Source organism: Rhinatrema bivittatum, chromosome 6 (genome assembly GCF_901001135.1).
Source record: "Rhinatrema bivittatum chromosome 6, aRhiBiv1.1, whole genome shotgun sequence".
In the NCBI taxonomy this organism is placed as follows: domain Eukaryota; kingdom Metazoa; phylum Chordata; class Amphibia; order Gymnophiona; family Rhinatrematidae; genus Rhinatrema; species Rhinatrema bivittatum.
In genome coordinates, this window is record NC_042620.1 from 40038886 (window position 1) to 40051846 (window position 12961).

The window sequence follows — 12961 nt, forward strand, 5'->3', positions numbered from 1 at the left end:
AACCGCCTCCAACAACCCAAATAATGTTTGCAGTGACCTCATTGGAACGTCATTACATACTGGTCTCACCTATAGTATCTCAATATTTTAAATGTTCAATCAGTCAGTCTATTTGTCTATCTAATGGTTAAGATTTAAAGCTTTTAGGTCGCTGTTATCTATTGTCTGACATACAGTTACTTTGAAAATAAATACATATAACAATTTCAAAATGCATTGCAGTGCTGGCAAATCTATAAAGTAGGCACTCTTAACTTTTGAACAGGAAGATATAAGCTGGTACCTCTGGATGTATTTATCAAGAGACGGCAGGACACCAAAAGCCGGAGTTTTCTAAATTTTAATAAATAATTTTGTTAAGTCCCAATCCATTAATTTAGAGTGTAGCCGATGCCAAAACAATTCTTAGCGTAGTTTGATATTACAAGTAATCGGATTTTGTTTTGTCTAATTACGCTTATTCTTTGTACTTTATTCACAGACGGATGCCCTGCTGACTGTAGGCAAAAGCGGGGAAATATAGAAATTTATTTAACAGAATAAAAGGATTCCCGCCAGGGTTCCAGTCGAAAGGATAAGAGATTGAACAACACGCATTGCAATTGGGCTTAAAAACCTATTCATTTTCCAAAGAGGTTTGGTTATGGCTCTCAGGATTGTCTTTTGTGCATTTCAAAACAAGTTTTATGTGTTGGTAAAAAAAAGAAAAAAAAAAAGAAATATTTTTTAACCAAACGTTTCAGACCAAGGTGCAAGTCTCGTTTTTGGACGCTAGTCTAGGGGAGAGGAGGACGGAAAGCGGTTCTCCGGTGCCAGCAGCAAGGAAGACCCTTCTTCCAGCTCCTCGGCTGCAAAGTGCTGAGAGCAGGACCCGGGCCGTCTCTGCTCCTCACCCCGAGATCGGAGGGAGCAAACTCTGCAAAAGGGGCCACCTCGGAGCGACTGCACCAGAGCTTGCTGGCATTTAAAATCCCTGGTGCTGGACGCTTTGCACTTGATCCTATATATATATTTTTTTTAAAGCTGCCTGACGTTCATTGTTTAAATAAATACCTATCCAACTGGGAAGCTCTCTGGCGTTTCCTCTATGCATGCAGTGTGTATAAAGCCATTGCTGTATTTCATGTGATAGCATTCCTTTCCGTGGAGCCTTTCTGGGCATTTTGGTTCAGTAGATCTGTGAAGCGCACTGTCCAACGGGCCACGGAGATCACACAGAGAGTATTAATAGAGTTAAATTTCACCTGCCCCGAAAACAAAGCTAAAACGATGAAGGAATGAAATGAGCGATAGTGAACTGTAGACCCCCCCTTTTTATTTCCCTAAATCGTTTTACTGTGAGAGGTGCAACTTTCTGATGTCTGGCAACAGCTAACTGTGAGCACAGCCCTCAGTGTGTGGCAAATATCCTGTCTGACCGATGCTTGGCTGCCATCTGTGGATGCTTCACCCTATTGTACCGCCATGGGCTTGCTTCTTTCCCCATTCGTCTAAAAGTGAATGAAGGAGGCATTTCCCCCTTTGGGTTGCTCGCCGAGAGTCAGGTGTCTTTAACACTAAAGGCGAGCAGACACTGCAAAATACTCCGGCGAAAGGCTTGTGGCTTTCAATCCAGCCCCGGCACAGCCTAGGGGATGGAAACAAAGCAGACGAGAACGAGTTTACACGTATGCTAAAGATTTATTTCTGTAGAAAAATAAAATCAACACACTTCAAGAGCACCGGGCATATATATTTTAAATACACTATCTTAAGCTACTTTTTTTCTTTTTTTTTTTTTTTTTACAATTTCTTTCCAAAAAGAGAATCGACATGGACAGGCAAGGGATGGGGAAAAGCTTCTTCAGGAAATATATTTCACACACAAATAAAGCAGCTCCAGAATGAATAAACTTCATATACCTTATCCGGTAGTTTTGAAATGCTGAATACAAGCTCACATTTTATACCATGGATCTTTTTTTTTCCAGTGAACTTTACCATGAGTGTCCAGCTGGAATAAAATGTGAAACCGTTTCTGTTAACAAAAACCTTATCGCTGGCAATATATTTATTATAATTTCCATGCAAAAAAAAAAAAAAAATCTAAAAGGTGATTTCTTACCAGCCTTCTTCTGGTACCTGTTTACAAACGAATTAGGCTGCTATCGGAAATGGAGGCTGAATCCCCAAGCGATAATTGAATTAGTCCATTGAAAGGAGTGTCAGGTACAATGACGTGGTATATCCCGCACAGCTCCCAGGGTCTATAGGCTTTGGGGACCCAGAATGTATAGTCTGACCTTACAGCTCATAATAATAATGCCGCACTTGTAGCAGAAATCTCTTAGCATTCAGTTTTAACAAAACCTCTGGTCAGCCAGTCCCTGTAGGAAGGAGGAAATCTATTGTATTAGAACAACTCATTTATGTCTTTCAGCAAAAGCCCCCAATGCGATCTGACCTAGACTTATAAATGGGATTATCACAGTGTATACCAAACACAAGTATACACTTTCTTCCTACGTGGAGCCAAGAACTCAAGTCATTTCGTTATAGCGGAATATAATTTTCATCTGGCGGAAAGAAAGGTTGAAAATTGAGAAGAGCGTCACTTTAGGAACACACGTTTCAGCAAAGAATCTGTTGGCCTTGAGATATAGTTTGCATTGATTACCCTCGCAGAAACAGACAGCCATCGACACCATCACACATATGCACACACTTCCCATTCGCTCGGTTATCTCTGCTTTTAGTTCCAGGACGCAGTTGCTGTAGGATAGGAAGAAGAATACAGTTCCTAGCGCCAATGAAGAACAAATGTCTGCACATAGCAGGCTGCAGTTTAGAATCGAGGTCCTCTTTATTCTTTTTATTTATTTATTTATTTTTTTTTAAATTTCCCAGAGTTACAGCCATAATATTCATTTTCACACATTCGCAAGTAAGAGGTCCGTGGGGAAAATAGGAACATCGAGAAATAGTTAATTTTCTTAAACAAATATTTCTGTCTGTATATAGCCTGCCCTTTTAGTGTATGTGGCAGGGTGAAAGATATTTTCGAGGTATAACGTTATATGATCTTTACATTAAAACCATGACGACCTTAATTAATATATACAACACTTACAACTAAATTGCCTTATAAACACATTGTCTGATTGACTTGGAAAATCATATCTGGAAATAGGAATTTTTCTTGTAGGAAAACTACTCTTTTTCTCCAGTACCTCCCATTCCCTCCTTGTCTCATATGTTCTAGTGTTTGAGAAGCATGACCAAGCGCATATTAGAAAATAATATCTCATTAATTGAGTCTTGCAGAAAATGACAAACGTTGTAGAAAGCGATATAAAGTGATTTTTTTTGTCTTCAGCCAGCGGACAAAGGGATTTAAGATAATTAGCAAAACTTAACATAGTTTGCAGTTATTAGTCCAACTGCAGTGTTCACTAGCTCTATTAGAACTGAATTATAAATAGCAGAGAAAATAGAAGATTATTTCTTGTTATATCTTTTCCTTTAACCATCACTACCGCCCCTCCCCCACGCTGAGTCTATAAAATCCCCCATCCCATATTAACAGTAGCCCGCAACTCTATTTGTATTACCTAGAATACAGTCAATATAATTCCGATATATGGAGAAAAAAATCTATATTAATTAATGCCTTCAAGGGAGCAAATTAAATAGTTAATTCAATTTTTCCCCTAAACAATTTTGGAACATTTAGAGATGGGTGTGTGTATTGTATTCAATAATAAAAGCTATAGGCCGCCAGTGCATTTATCATCCCATTACTGTAACAAATCCGAGCTCCAATACATGAAAGGTAAAATGAATTACCGACGTTAAGCCGTCAATAAAGCCATTTCTGTAAATGGTGTCTCCAAAGGCTGCAGCATTATTCAACCAGCTTTATCAGCAGCTTGGAAATTACGTGGAGGAGCTCGCACGGTGTAATATGGCCCTGCTTACTTTGATTAAGTGTGGTGCCAGGAAATAGTGACAGTGCTTTTGACCAGGTTTTATTCACCCTCCTGTGATGAACGCCAAGCTGATCAGGCGGAATGAAGAGTAATTAAAACCTATAAATTATCTTCCTCAGCCCTTCTCAAGGCGTCTCTTGCAGGCGAGATAAGGCAGCCAGCCCCCATTTTGCAGCCTGAAAGGGGCTGCGACTCACAAAGGCTACGTGGCTAAATGGGATATTGATAGTGTCCTAATTAGAATTTAATTAAGTACCCACAACTCGCTTTTGGGATAAAGATTTCAATTTTGCTAACTTAAATATAAATAAAAACCCAATTTCGGTGCAAGTAAATGATATGGTATTCTCAATGCACTGGGCTGAACATTAATTTAATTGGTGATGATGCTATTGATTTGAATGCTGATTGTGTTGTGCCAGTTATTATTTCAGCAGGGTATGTCTAGCTGAAAGCAACCGCTCTCTGCTTCCCGGTGTATAGGAACTGGGCTGCTCAGACGGCGGCGGAGTAAGTAAATAAAAGGCTGGATATGGAGAAAAGGCAGCGATTCCCTTCCACGTACAGTACCAGACACTTAAACAGAGGCCTCTAATTAATTAAGAACAGCAGTCGGTGCCTCGAATTGTACAATTCTGGTTTTCTCTCCTCTTCATCTGAAAATTAATTGGATCCTCAATCATATCCCGTAACTTTTAGTTTCCATTTTTAGACTGTCCGCTTTCTGAATGCCTGTTCAGGCCCGGGTTCTTTATTGCAAACAGAACATGCTGGGTTAAGAGCATGGCGTTTATTAGCAGCAAATAATAGAGATTTAACACTACAACCAGAACAGGGCACAGGAATATTTTAACTATCACGCTGACTTCCGCCACTAAATAGATGCCACTTATCTTTTCAATATTAAATGTTTGGTGATGGGGGTGCTAGGGTTTGGCTTCATTTGCGCACACTGGACATTCCGTTAAAAGGACTGTGACAGAAATGAATGTCTGCCAGATAGATAAGCGTGTTGTATGCTGTTTTGTTGGGGTTCTGTTTCTGTTTTAATTTTATCTTGCGAGCTTTAGGGTTTCTTTAGAATTTAATGCAAAAAAAAAAGAAGAAGCAAGGCTCCAGGGAATGATTAGAAGGGAGGGAATTTATTTGACATTAGGAAGTCCTAATATTCCAAAAGGGAGGCTGCTGTCTCCTAATAAAAAGCCACCAACATGGTGTGTGGCTATTATTATTCACATTAAATATTAATTTATATTATTATTTACATCAAATAGTATTTTAAAAAGTCATTTTCTGGTGCGGAATTTGAGTACATTAGAACAGAAAGATAAATAAGTATTTTATAGTAAACTATTAAATGAAACAGATAATAGTTTTACAATAATTTTGTGATTTTGAATTTTAGAAGCTCATTCTTAAAAATAAAGCATGTATAAGGTATCAGAATATGCTTTTAAGTCTAATTTATTCTTTTCAGTATAAAAAAAAGTATCACATCTTCATGGCACATAAAACACATTGCTTGTAATTTAAACTAATTATGTGGAGCTCTTACACCGACTTTCTTAACATTAAACAGCACCAGAAACTAAAGATAACGTCTTCAACATATTTGCAGTAAACGTAGCGGTTTCCAAAACATAAAAAATTCGGATTGATTGATTGATGTCTACCAAATCATTATTCATTCGTGGCTGGTTGTCACGCCCATAACATTGCCTGCAAAATGTGTGCTTGAAAATCAGGTCCAAAGCCTTCCAGAAACTGAGCACAAAAGTAAATAACTTAAGCAAGAAATATCTCGCAATGATGCTTTTATTTACTCACAATCGTCCTGCAAATACAAACAAATCCATCTTTGCAGCTTACACTTTCTATGCAAACCCAAGTCACTGAGGTGCTGATATAGACACGTATACACGTCTATAGCAACTCTGGAGTGAAATGAAGTAAAAGTGAAGGGTTCCTCCTAATTCATTTGATCGCATAATCTTTGTCTATTTTTTTTTTTCCATCTGCAAAGCACCCTCCTAACGTGCCCAGCCTGCACGGTGCTCTATTACTTGAGACAAGTTGTTTATTGGAGCGGAATTTAAAGGTAAGCAGCGGAAGAGCCGCGCGGGCGCCTGCCCGGGTGCGCACGAGGAGCCGCGCGCCCGGGCTTCTCGGATTTTTATACCTCCCATGCATTCTTTAGCGGCGCTGGGATCCCGGCCTTCCCATTGGCCGACGTCACAGGTGCCGGAGCGCTCCCCCGGCCGGTCATTGGCCGGCCACACGTGCGGCGGGCTCACGTGCTTCCGGTTGGAGTGAAAAAAGTGTGCGGGATGGCGAGAGGCGCTGGGAGAGTTTGCGAAGCCCGAGGTGTCAGAGAATAGGAGGAGGAGGAGGGAGGGGTGGAAAAAAAATTAAAAAGCCCAGGCTCGGGCACCGACCCCGCCGCGCGATGCCACCCGGCCGGGGCCGAGCGGTGCCAACGGGAGGAGGGAGCGTGCAGCGCTCCCGGAGCCGGCAGCCCGAGGCGCTCCGCCGGGCTAGAGACGGGGGCCGGCTGCAGTGAGAGAGCCCGGTGCCGGACTCGGGGTGGGGGCTCGGACTGGCTTTGCCGTAGAATTAATATTATTGCTAATTTTTTTTTTTTTTTTTAATTTTGCTTCTCGTTTGGTTTTGCTGCTTTCGAACCCGTGCATGTGAGTTTTTGGGGTTTTTTTTTTTGTTTTGTTTTTAATTTTTGCTCCGCGGTTCCAGCCCCCTCCCCCGTCTCTCTCCTTAACTGGGTTTGATTTTTTTTTAATTTCTTTTTGGATTTTATTATTATTATAACAGCAGCGGCCCAAGCGAGTGAGTGGGATCGTCCCTCTCCCCCCCCCCCCCCCCCCCCTCCCCCCCGCCTCGCACCCCACCGGCAAGCGGTGGCGGGAGCGCCACCATGGAAGAGCCGGCGGCGGAGCAGGCTCAGCAGCGGGACTCCGGCGGCAGCCCCGCCGCCCCGGTGCCCTCCCCGCCGGCGCTGCCCCACCCGCCGCCGCCGCCGCCGCAGCCGCACCGAACCACCAACTTCTTCATCGACAACATCCTGAGACCGGACTTCGGCTGCAAGAAGGAGCTGCAGCAGCAGCAGCAGCAGCAGCAGCAGCAGCAGGGCTCCCGGGAGCGGGGCCAGACCTCAGGTAGAGAAAACGTGAACCCGCTGATCCGCAGGCCGGCCGAGCCGTCCTCGCTGTGCCCGGACTCGGACAGTAACAGCGACAGCTCCGCCGCGCCTCCCGCCTCCAAAGCCAACGCGGCCAAGCCCCCCGAAGGGAGTGCGGCCAAGCACGGAGACAGCCCCAACTCCGCCATCCTGCTGGTGGGCCCCAATAATAATGGAGGACCTGCTGCAAAGACCGATCATTCGCTAGTATGGCCTGCCTGGGTGTACTGCACTAGGTATTCAGACAGACCATCTTCCGGTAAGTGGATGGAGCCCCCACTTCACTGCTCGCATCTGTTAGCTATTACTACTACGCATGACTTTTGCTTTTCCTAGTCTGGGATTTTTTTTTTTAATACTATTATTATTCCTCTCTTTTTTTGCTAGTTTATCATGTTTGCAGTCCATTTTCCTAGTTTTGAAGGGTTTGGAAGCGACAGCCAAGTGCTTCAATCTACTGCAGAAATGGAAGAATGCTGTAAATACGGTTTGGATAGGAATTGCCCCCCTCCCAGAGCACTGCTGCTCCCTTCGAAAAATTGATCGTTCGACAAATGACCTGCCTGTTTTATTTATTTATTATATTTTTTAAATATATCTATCTATATATATATATATCTCTATGTTTGAAGAGGGGAAGCGTGGGAACCGGGGTTTCTGACAACGTCGTTGTACTTTGTGGCTGCCAAGTAACTTCTGAGCGGTTAACTTGAGGGCTTCTGACACAAGGCAGCGACACTGATTTCTTTTCGGGATGTATTTAATAAGACACAGCAGAGCGTGTAAGGCAGCCAGCAAGGCAGTCATAAAAATGTTTCAGAAGTAAAACCCCTTGTTTGGGATCGGATAAAATCATAGGCCTGAGTACCACCATTTTTTTTTCCCCTCAATGGACTATAGCTAAGGTACAGTCCTTAAGGAATGTTTGTCAACAGTTTACCTATTTACCTAAAATAGGTAACGCACCCCCATACCACTCATCTCAGCGGGGGGTTTTTTTTTTTTTTGTTGCAATTTGTCCAAGTCCATTTTTTTTTTCTCCATACACTCACGAGATGCTTTTTAAATTGCTACAGACAATAATTTAAACAGCTCGATGGACACAAACAAAGGAACAAACACGACAGCATTTCCAGAAAACTCTCACGGTGCGATCGGGCTTTTTGTAAAATGTAGTAAAATCAATGAAAAGGCTTTCTCCCAAAAGAGCATGAGATGTCCAAGTGGGGAGGGGAGAAAGCTGGGGGGGGGGGGGGGGGGGGGGGGGGGGGGGGGGGAGAAACCCTGCACATGCAGATGAATTCTACCGATTTAATATTTTGCGGTTGGGTTTAGTGACTGGACCCTAAGAGCTGCGATGCCCAGAGTTCTTGATTTGATGTGCTGTGCTGAAAAAGAAAACAAAATCCTGTTGTTATAAAACGAAGAAGGGACTCCCGGCCGTGCATGCACTGAGCGGTGTAGAAGGGGGGAGGGAAAGCCAGGCAGCGCCGATTCTGCTCTCCGACCTTTGACGGGTCTCTTATTGAAGCGAAAGTGATCAATTTGCCGCTATCAGTCCCGCTCATCCGGATATTCCTGCTATTGACACGTACAGCTACTTGAATCTGAGAAAAGCTACTTTGATTGACTAAAGGGATTGATTGTCTGATTGAGCTGTCAGTCTCCACCATTTCACAAAAGTCACTCTCTCTCTCGCTTTCGGCCGAACGGGAAAAAGATTTTTGTCCTGTATCTTATCTGTTTCTCTGCCTCCACCCCAAGGCTGATTCCCCGGCCTTTTCCTGTTCCACACGCACGTTTATTTTACGTATTCGGCTTTGTACAGTGCTAGTATTTTAACTCCCCCCCTCTCCCCTTCCTAATACCCCCCCTAAAACAAAACGAAAGAAGGCCGGCCGAGATCGCGGGTGAAAATGAGATTCAGTGGGTTTTTTTTTTTTTCTCGTTTCCACAGCCTCCCTGTGAAACTGTAGGAATATCAATTGGGGACCCCCCTTCTCCCCAGCTTTTTCTAAATTTCCGGTTTCTTCTGATTTTTAGGTTAGGAGAAGGAACCGTTTACGGTTTTATAGCATCTGTGAGAAATTAGCATGCTTTCGGTGGATTTATCGAGGGGATTTTTTTTTTTTTTAAATTTACAAACCAAGAACAAGAAACCATTTTTTATATGTCTGTAACACAGTTCCGTTTGTTAAGCAGGGATGTACAAAACATTGCTGGATCTGACGAATCACCCGTTTGCAATCAGTTAACTTCAGGCCTAAGATTTGCACAGAGGCCTGTGCTGCAGGAAATCCTTATGCAGAGACCCCATCCGTGCTCCGAGTACAGCTAAATTTAACAGCCAGGAAGACAGCTAAATGTCAGTGGGTTACCTTTTATTTATTTATCATATTTCTTTCTTTATTTCCTTTTTTTTTGCGCTCAGTAGGCTTAACTGTTTTGCATTATAATTGTATGTCAAGGAGACTCGAGTCTATTTTCTTAATTTCAGACGCATCCTTTTGGAAGCATGGAAGTTTTAAAATGACGTTAGAAACCCTCGTCCCTAATATAAACATAATTTGGTTTTAGGTTCTTTTATTTCACTTATCTGTGGTGTGCATGGATGTCTGTAGCTAATATTTATCATGTCTTTCCTGAGCACATTTACACTGAATCGGAAGATTTTAGTCCACAAACAGTTTTACCTTGAGGCTGTATATAGCGATGGTGTTTGTGTGTATGTATGTATGTATATATACACACAGACACACAATTTTATAGTCTTTATACTTTAAATGCTTAAACGTACATCTGGACCAAGTCTCACTGTGAAATAATTTGATTAAAAAGAAAAAGTAATCCGTTCTTGGTGTCTCATGACATTGAAAATTTCTCAGCAATATTTCAGCAAATTTATTCAACAAAAAAATTAATGTTTAAAAATACAGAGGAGCAGCAGCTTAATTTCTTTTTTAAGTTTGCTTTTATTTTATTCGTTACAGATATAAACATTTGCACATGGTGCCCTGAAATTCTATGATAAGTACAATTGCCATTATTTTATTTTTCAGTGAAAGAGATCAGCCAGCAAATTACTCCAAGTCTTCCCTAATACAAAATAACTCCCCCCGCCCCCCGAACATTATTTAAAAGTCACCTCATATGCATGGCAAATATCTTGATGACTTTTTCCATTATGCCTCTAGGTGAAAAAGTATTTCCAGACTTGTGTGTGTTGTGTTATGGCCTTTTCTATTTTTCTCTGGAATGGAAGAGTCACTATTTAAAATCTGAGGGGTGTTTTCAAGTGAACTGCACAGCTAGACAACAGCTGCCTATATTTGTTTCCTGTGTGTAGGTTTTTTGTGATTTCTGTCTTTTTTTTTTTTTGTGCAAGAGCGTTTGATTTTTCGCATGGAATTTAACATTGTGTTCATCCCTAAATATAAACGCAGTGAAATGTAAACAAAAACAAAACCGATTCGTAACGTCATTTTAATTATAAATGGACTGACAATAAAGACAAATATTCCTTTTTCTTTTTTTTTTTTTTTACTTTGCCCATGGACTTCCGAACATATTAAAAAAAAAAAAGAGACCTACGAGCATGTCGGACATTCCCCCCCCCCCCCCCCCTGTCTGTGTCCCGTTTTCATAAACAAGTGAAAGCTTTATGGTTAACTTTTATTTCCTCCGACGACCGCGTTTTGGTTTAGTACAGTAATAGAAATCCTACCGCTAGCAGGCTCCTACAGAAATCGGATTCCAGCCTGGCATTTTAAAATAACGTATTTCTCAATGCCCGTCAACTTTTGAACATCTTATAAATATTTTGGAGAATTCCACAAAATAGCTTTTCTCATTTTTTTTTTTTTTTACATTTGTGGAAATAACATTGCATTATTTTGGTTTAGTTACATTTTAGCTCACATTTGTGTAATACTTGTTTGTTTAATTTTAATTTTTTGCCTTTAAAGGGATTTTTTTGTTAACATTTACTGATGTGGATATCTTAGAATAGGGGTAGAATACAGCTAAGAGTCTTTTTTTTTTCAGTTGCCATAAAATGTTTGTATAAATCATCTACATTAGCTGCTGTTGTGAATACTAAAGTAAAAAATTCATTAAAGAATTCCAGCCTAATAAAATGATTATTTGTATATGGAGCGGTAGGTTTACTCTGCACCAGTGAGAAACGGGTTGGCTATATATATTATTTCATAAGCAGCATTTTCAGGGCCTTATTTACTAAGCATTTCCCATAGATAACAGAATGGCCCTTCCTAAACTAAATTATATATTATAAAGCAGCAAAACTAAACAGATGAATAATCCCCAATGCACACCCAAGGCCAAAACATACTTTTGGGTACTGAACATAAAAAAAATCCTAGCTTTTAGGAGGAGCGAATTTCTAAATCTGCCATGAATGTTCTACTTTCAATAATGTTAATTAAACAGGAGCGGGAGGAAAAGTGTAAGCGAGAGAGAAGGTTAAGAAAAAAACTCTTGGAATAAATATGTTAACAGAGGTACTCACAGGCCGTCTTTTTTTTTTTTTTTTTTTCCCCTGAAAGGGTTTTAGAATAACAGCTATGCAAACATAGTGTGAATAAAATTTCCTTTAAAATTGATGAATAGTACTGCGTTTCCAGTGACCCGCTATTTGTCACCTCTGCTTTTTTTTTTTTTTCTCACTCGCCGCAGGTCCACGCACCAGAAAACTTAAAAAGAAAAAAACCGAAAAGGAAGACAAGAGGCCGAGGACAGCTTTCACAGCCGAGCAACTGCAGAGACTTAAAGCCGAGTTTCAGGCCAACCGCTACATCACCGAGCAGAGGAGGCAGACCCTAGCCCAGGAACTCAGTCTGAACGAGTCCCAAATCAAAATCTGGTTCCAGAACAAGAGAGCCAAGATAAAGAAAGCCACGGGCATCAAAAACAGCCTAGCGCTCCATCTTATGGCCCAGGGACTCTACAACCATTCCACCACCACCGTGCAGGACAAAGAGGAGAGCGAATGATATTTCCTTCTCCACACACACACACACCACCCCCTCATAAAAGCTCATTTCACCGGGAAAGAAGAAAACGAGGAATAATGAATGAAAAGAACAAAAAAAAAATTATATATAAAAGGACAGAGGTGCTATTTAAATAAGATCTATGTTTATCCATGGTATATGGACTTAAAATAATTACGAACCCTTACAAATATCTCTATATAGCCAAACATCATATGACCTTGTATATATTTAATTTCAGGTAAGAAATTTGTCTAGCAATCTCTATTTGCTGGGAGTTTTATCTCTTTTTTTTTTTTTAAACATTTTGAATGTTGTTGCTCCTTGTTTAAGTAAATGTCTGACTCTCTTGATCGTTTTCGTGTGAACTTTCTGTCCTCTTTTTGTTTTTTTTTTTTGTTTTTCCCTCTGACAACTTGTTCAGAATCTTTTTCCAGACTGCGATGCTGAACGGTCGCTCCAAGCCAAAGATTTTATTATGTTCAGAGATCTGTAGTCTGAAATAAAGTGTAGACTGTGTTCAGGATGCAGACTGCTTGTAAGTCATTTTTCCCAGGGCTACATAAGAATCAAACTTAAATGCCATTTTGCAAATGCCATGTGCTTCATGTCTTTAACTCCCGTCAAGGTAATCCTTAACTCACCCTTCTGGAGGCTTCTGGAGGCTGTAGGTGAATGTTGGAGGCTTCTGCTTTTATTGAGGGACAGAGGAGCTGAAATGCTTGTGTCAGCCTCTCCTTTAAGCACCACAGCACTTTTTTTTTTTTTTTTTTTTTTTTAAATCGAAG

The 12961-nt window shown here is 41.1% G+C and overlaps 1 protein-coding gene across 1 annotated transcript; it reads left to right on the forward strand.

Annotated features, from left to right (window-relative positions):
• Positions 1-6292: 6292 nt before the first annotated feature.
• On the forward strand, positions 6293-12699 carry EN1 (engrailed homeobox 1). The gene is made up of 2 exons (XM_029604890.1): positions 6293-7420; positions 11857-12699. Exons 1-2 carry the CDS (start codon positions 6898-6900, stop codon positions 12171-12173), a joined length of 840 nt encoding a protein of 279 aa, XP_029460750.1. The 5' UTR covers positions 6293-6897; the 3' UTR covers positions 12174-12699.
• Positions 12700-12961: the final 262 nt, after the last annotated feature.

Excerpts from the sequence above, each read along its gene's own strand:
- EN1 (XM_029604890.1), top strand. The coding sequence starts at position 6,898 with ATGGAAGAGCCGGCGGCGGAGCAGGCTCAGCAGCGGGACTCCGGCGGC. Across the intron at positions 7,421-11,856 it reads TTCAGACAGACCATCTTCCG|GTCCACGCACCAGAAAACTT; the intron begins GTAAGTGGATGG and ends CACTCGCCGCAG.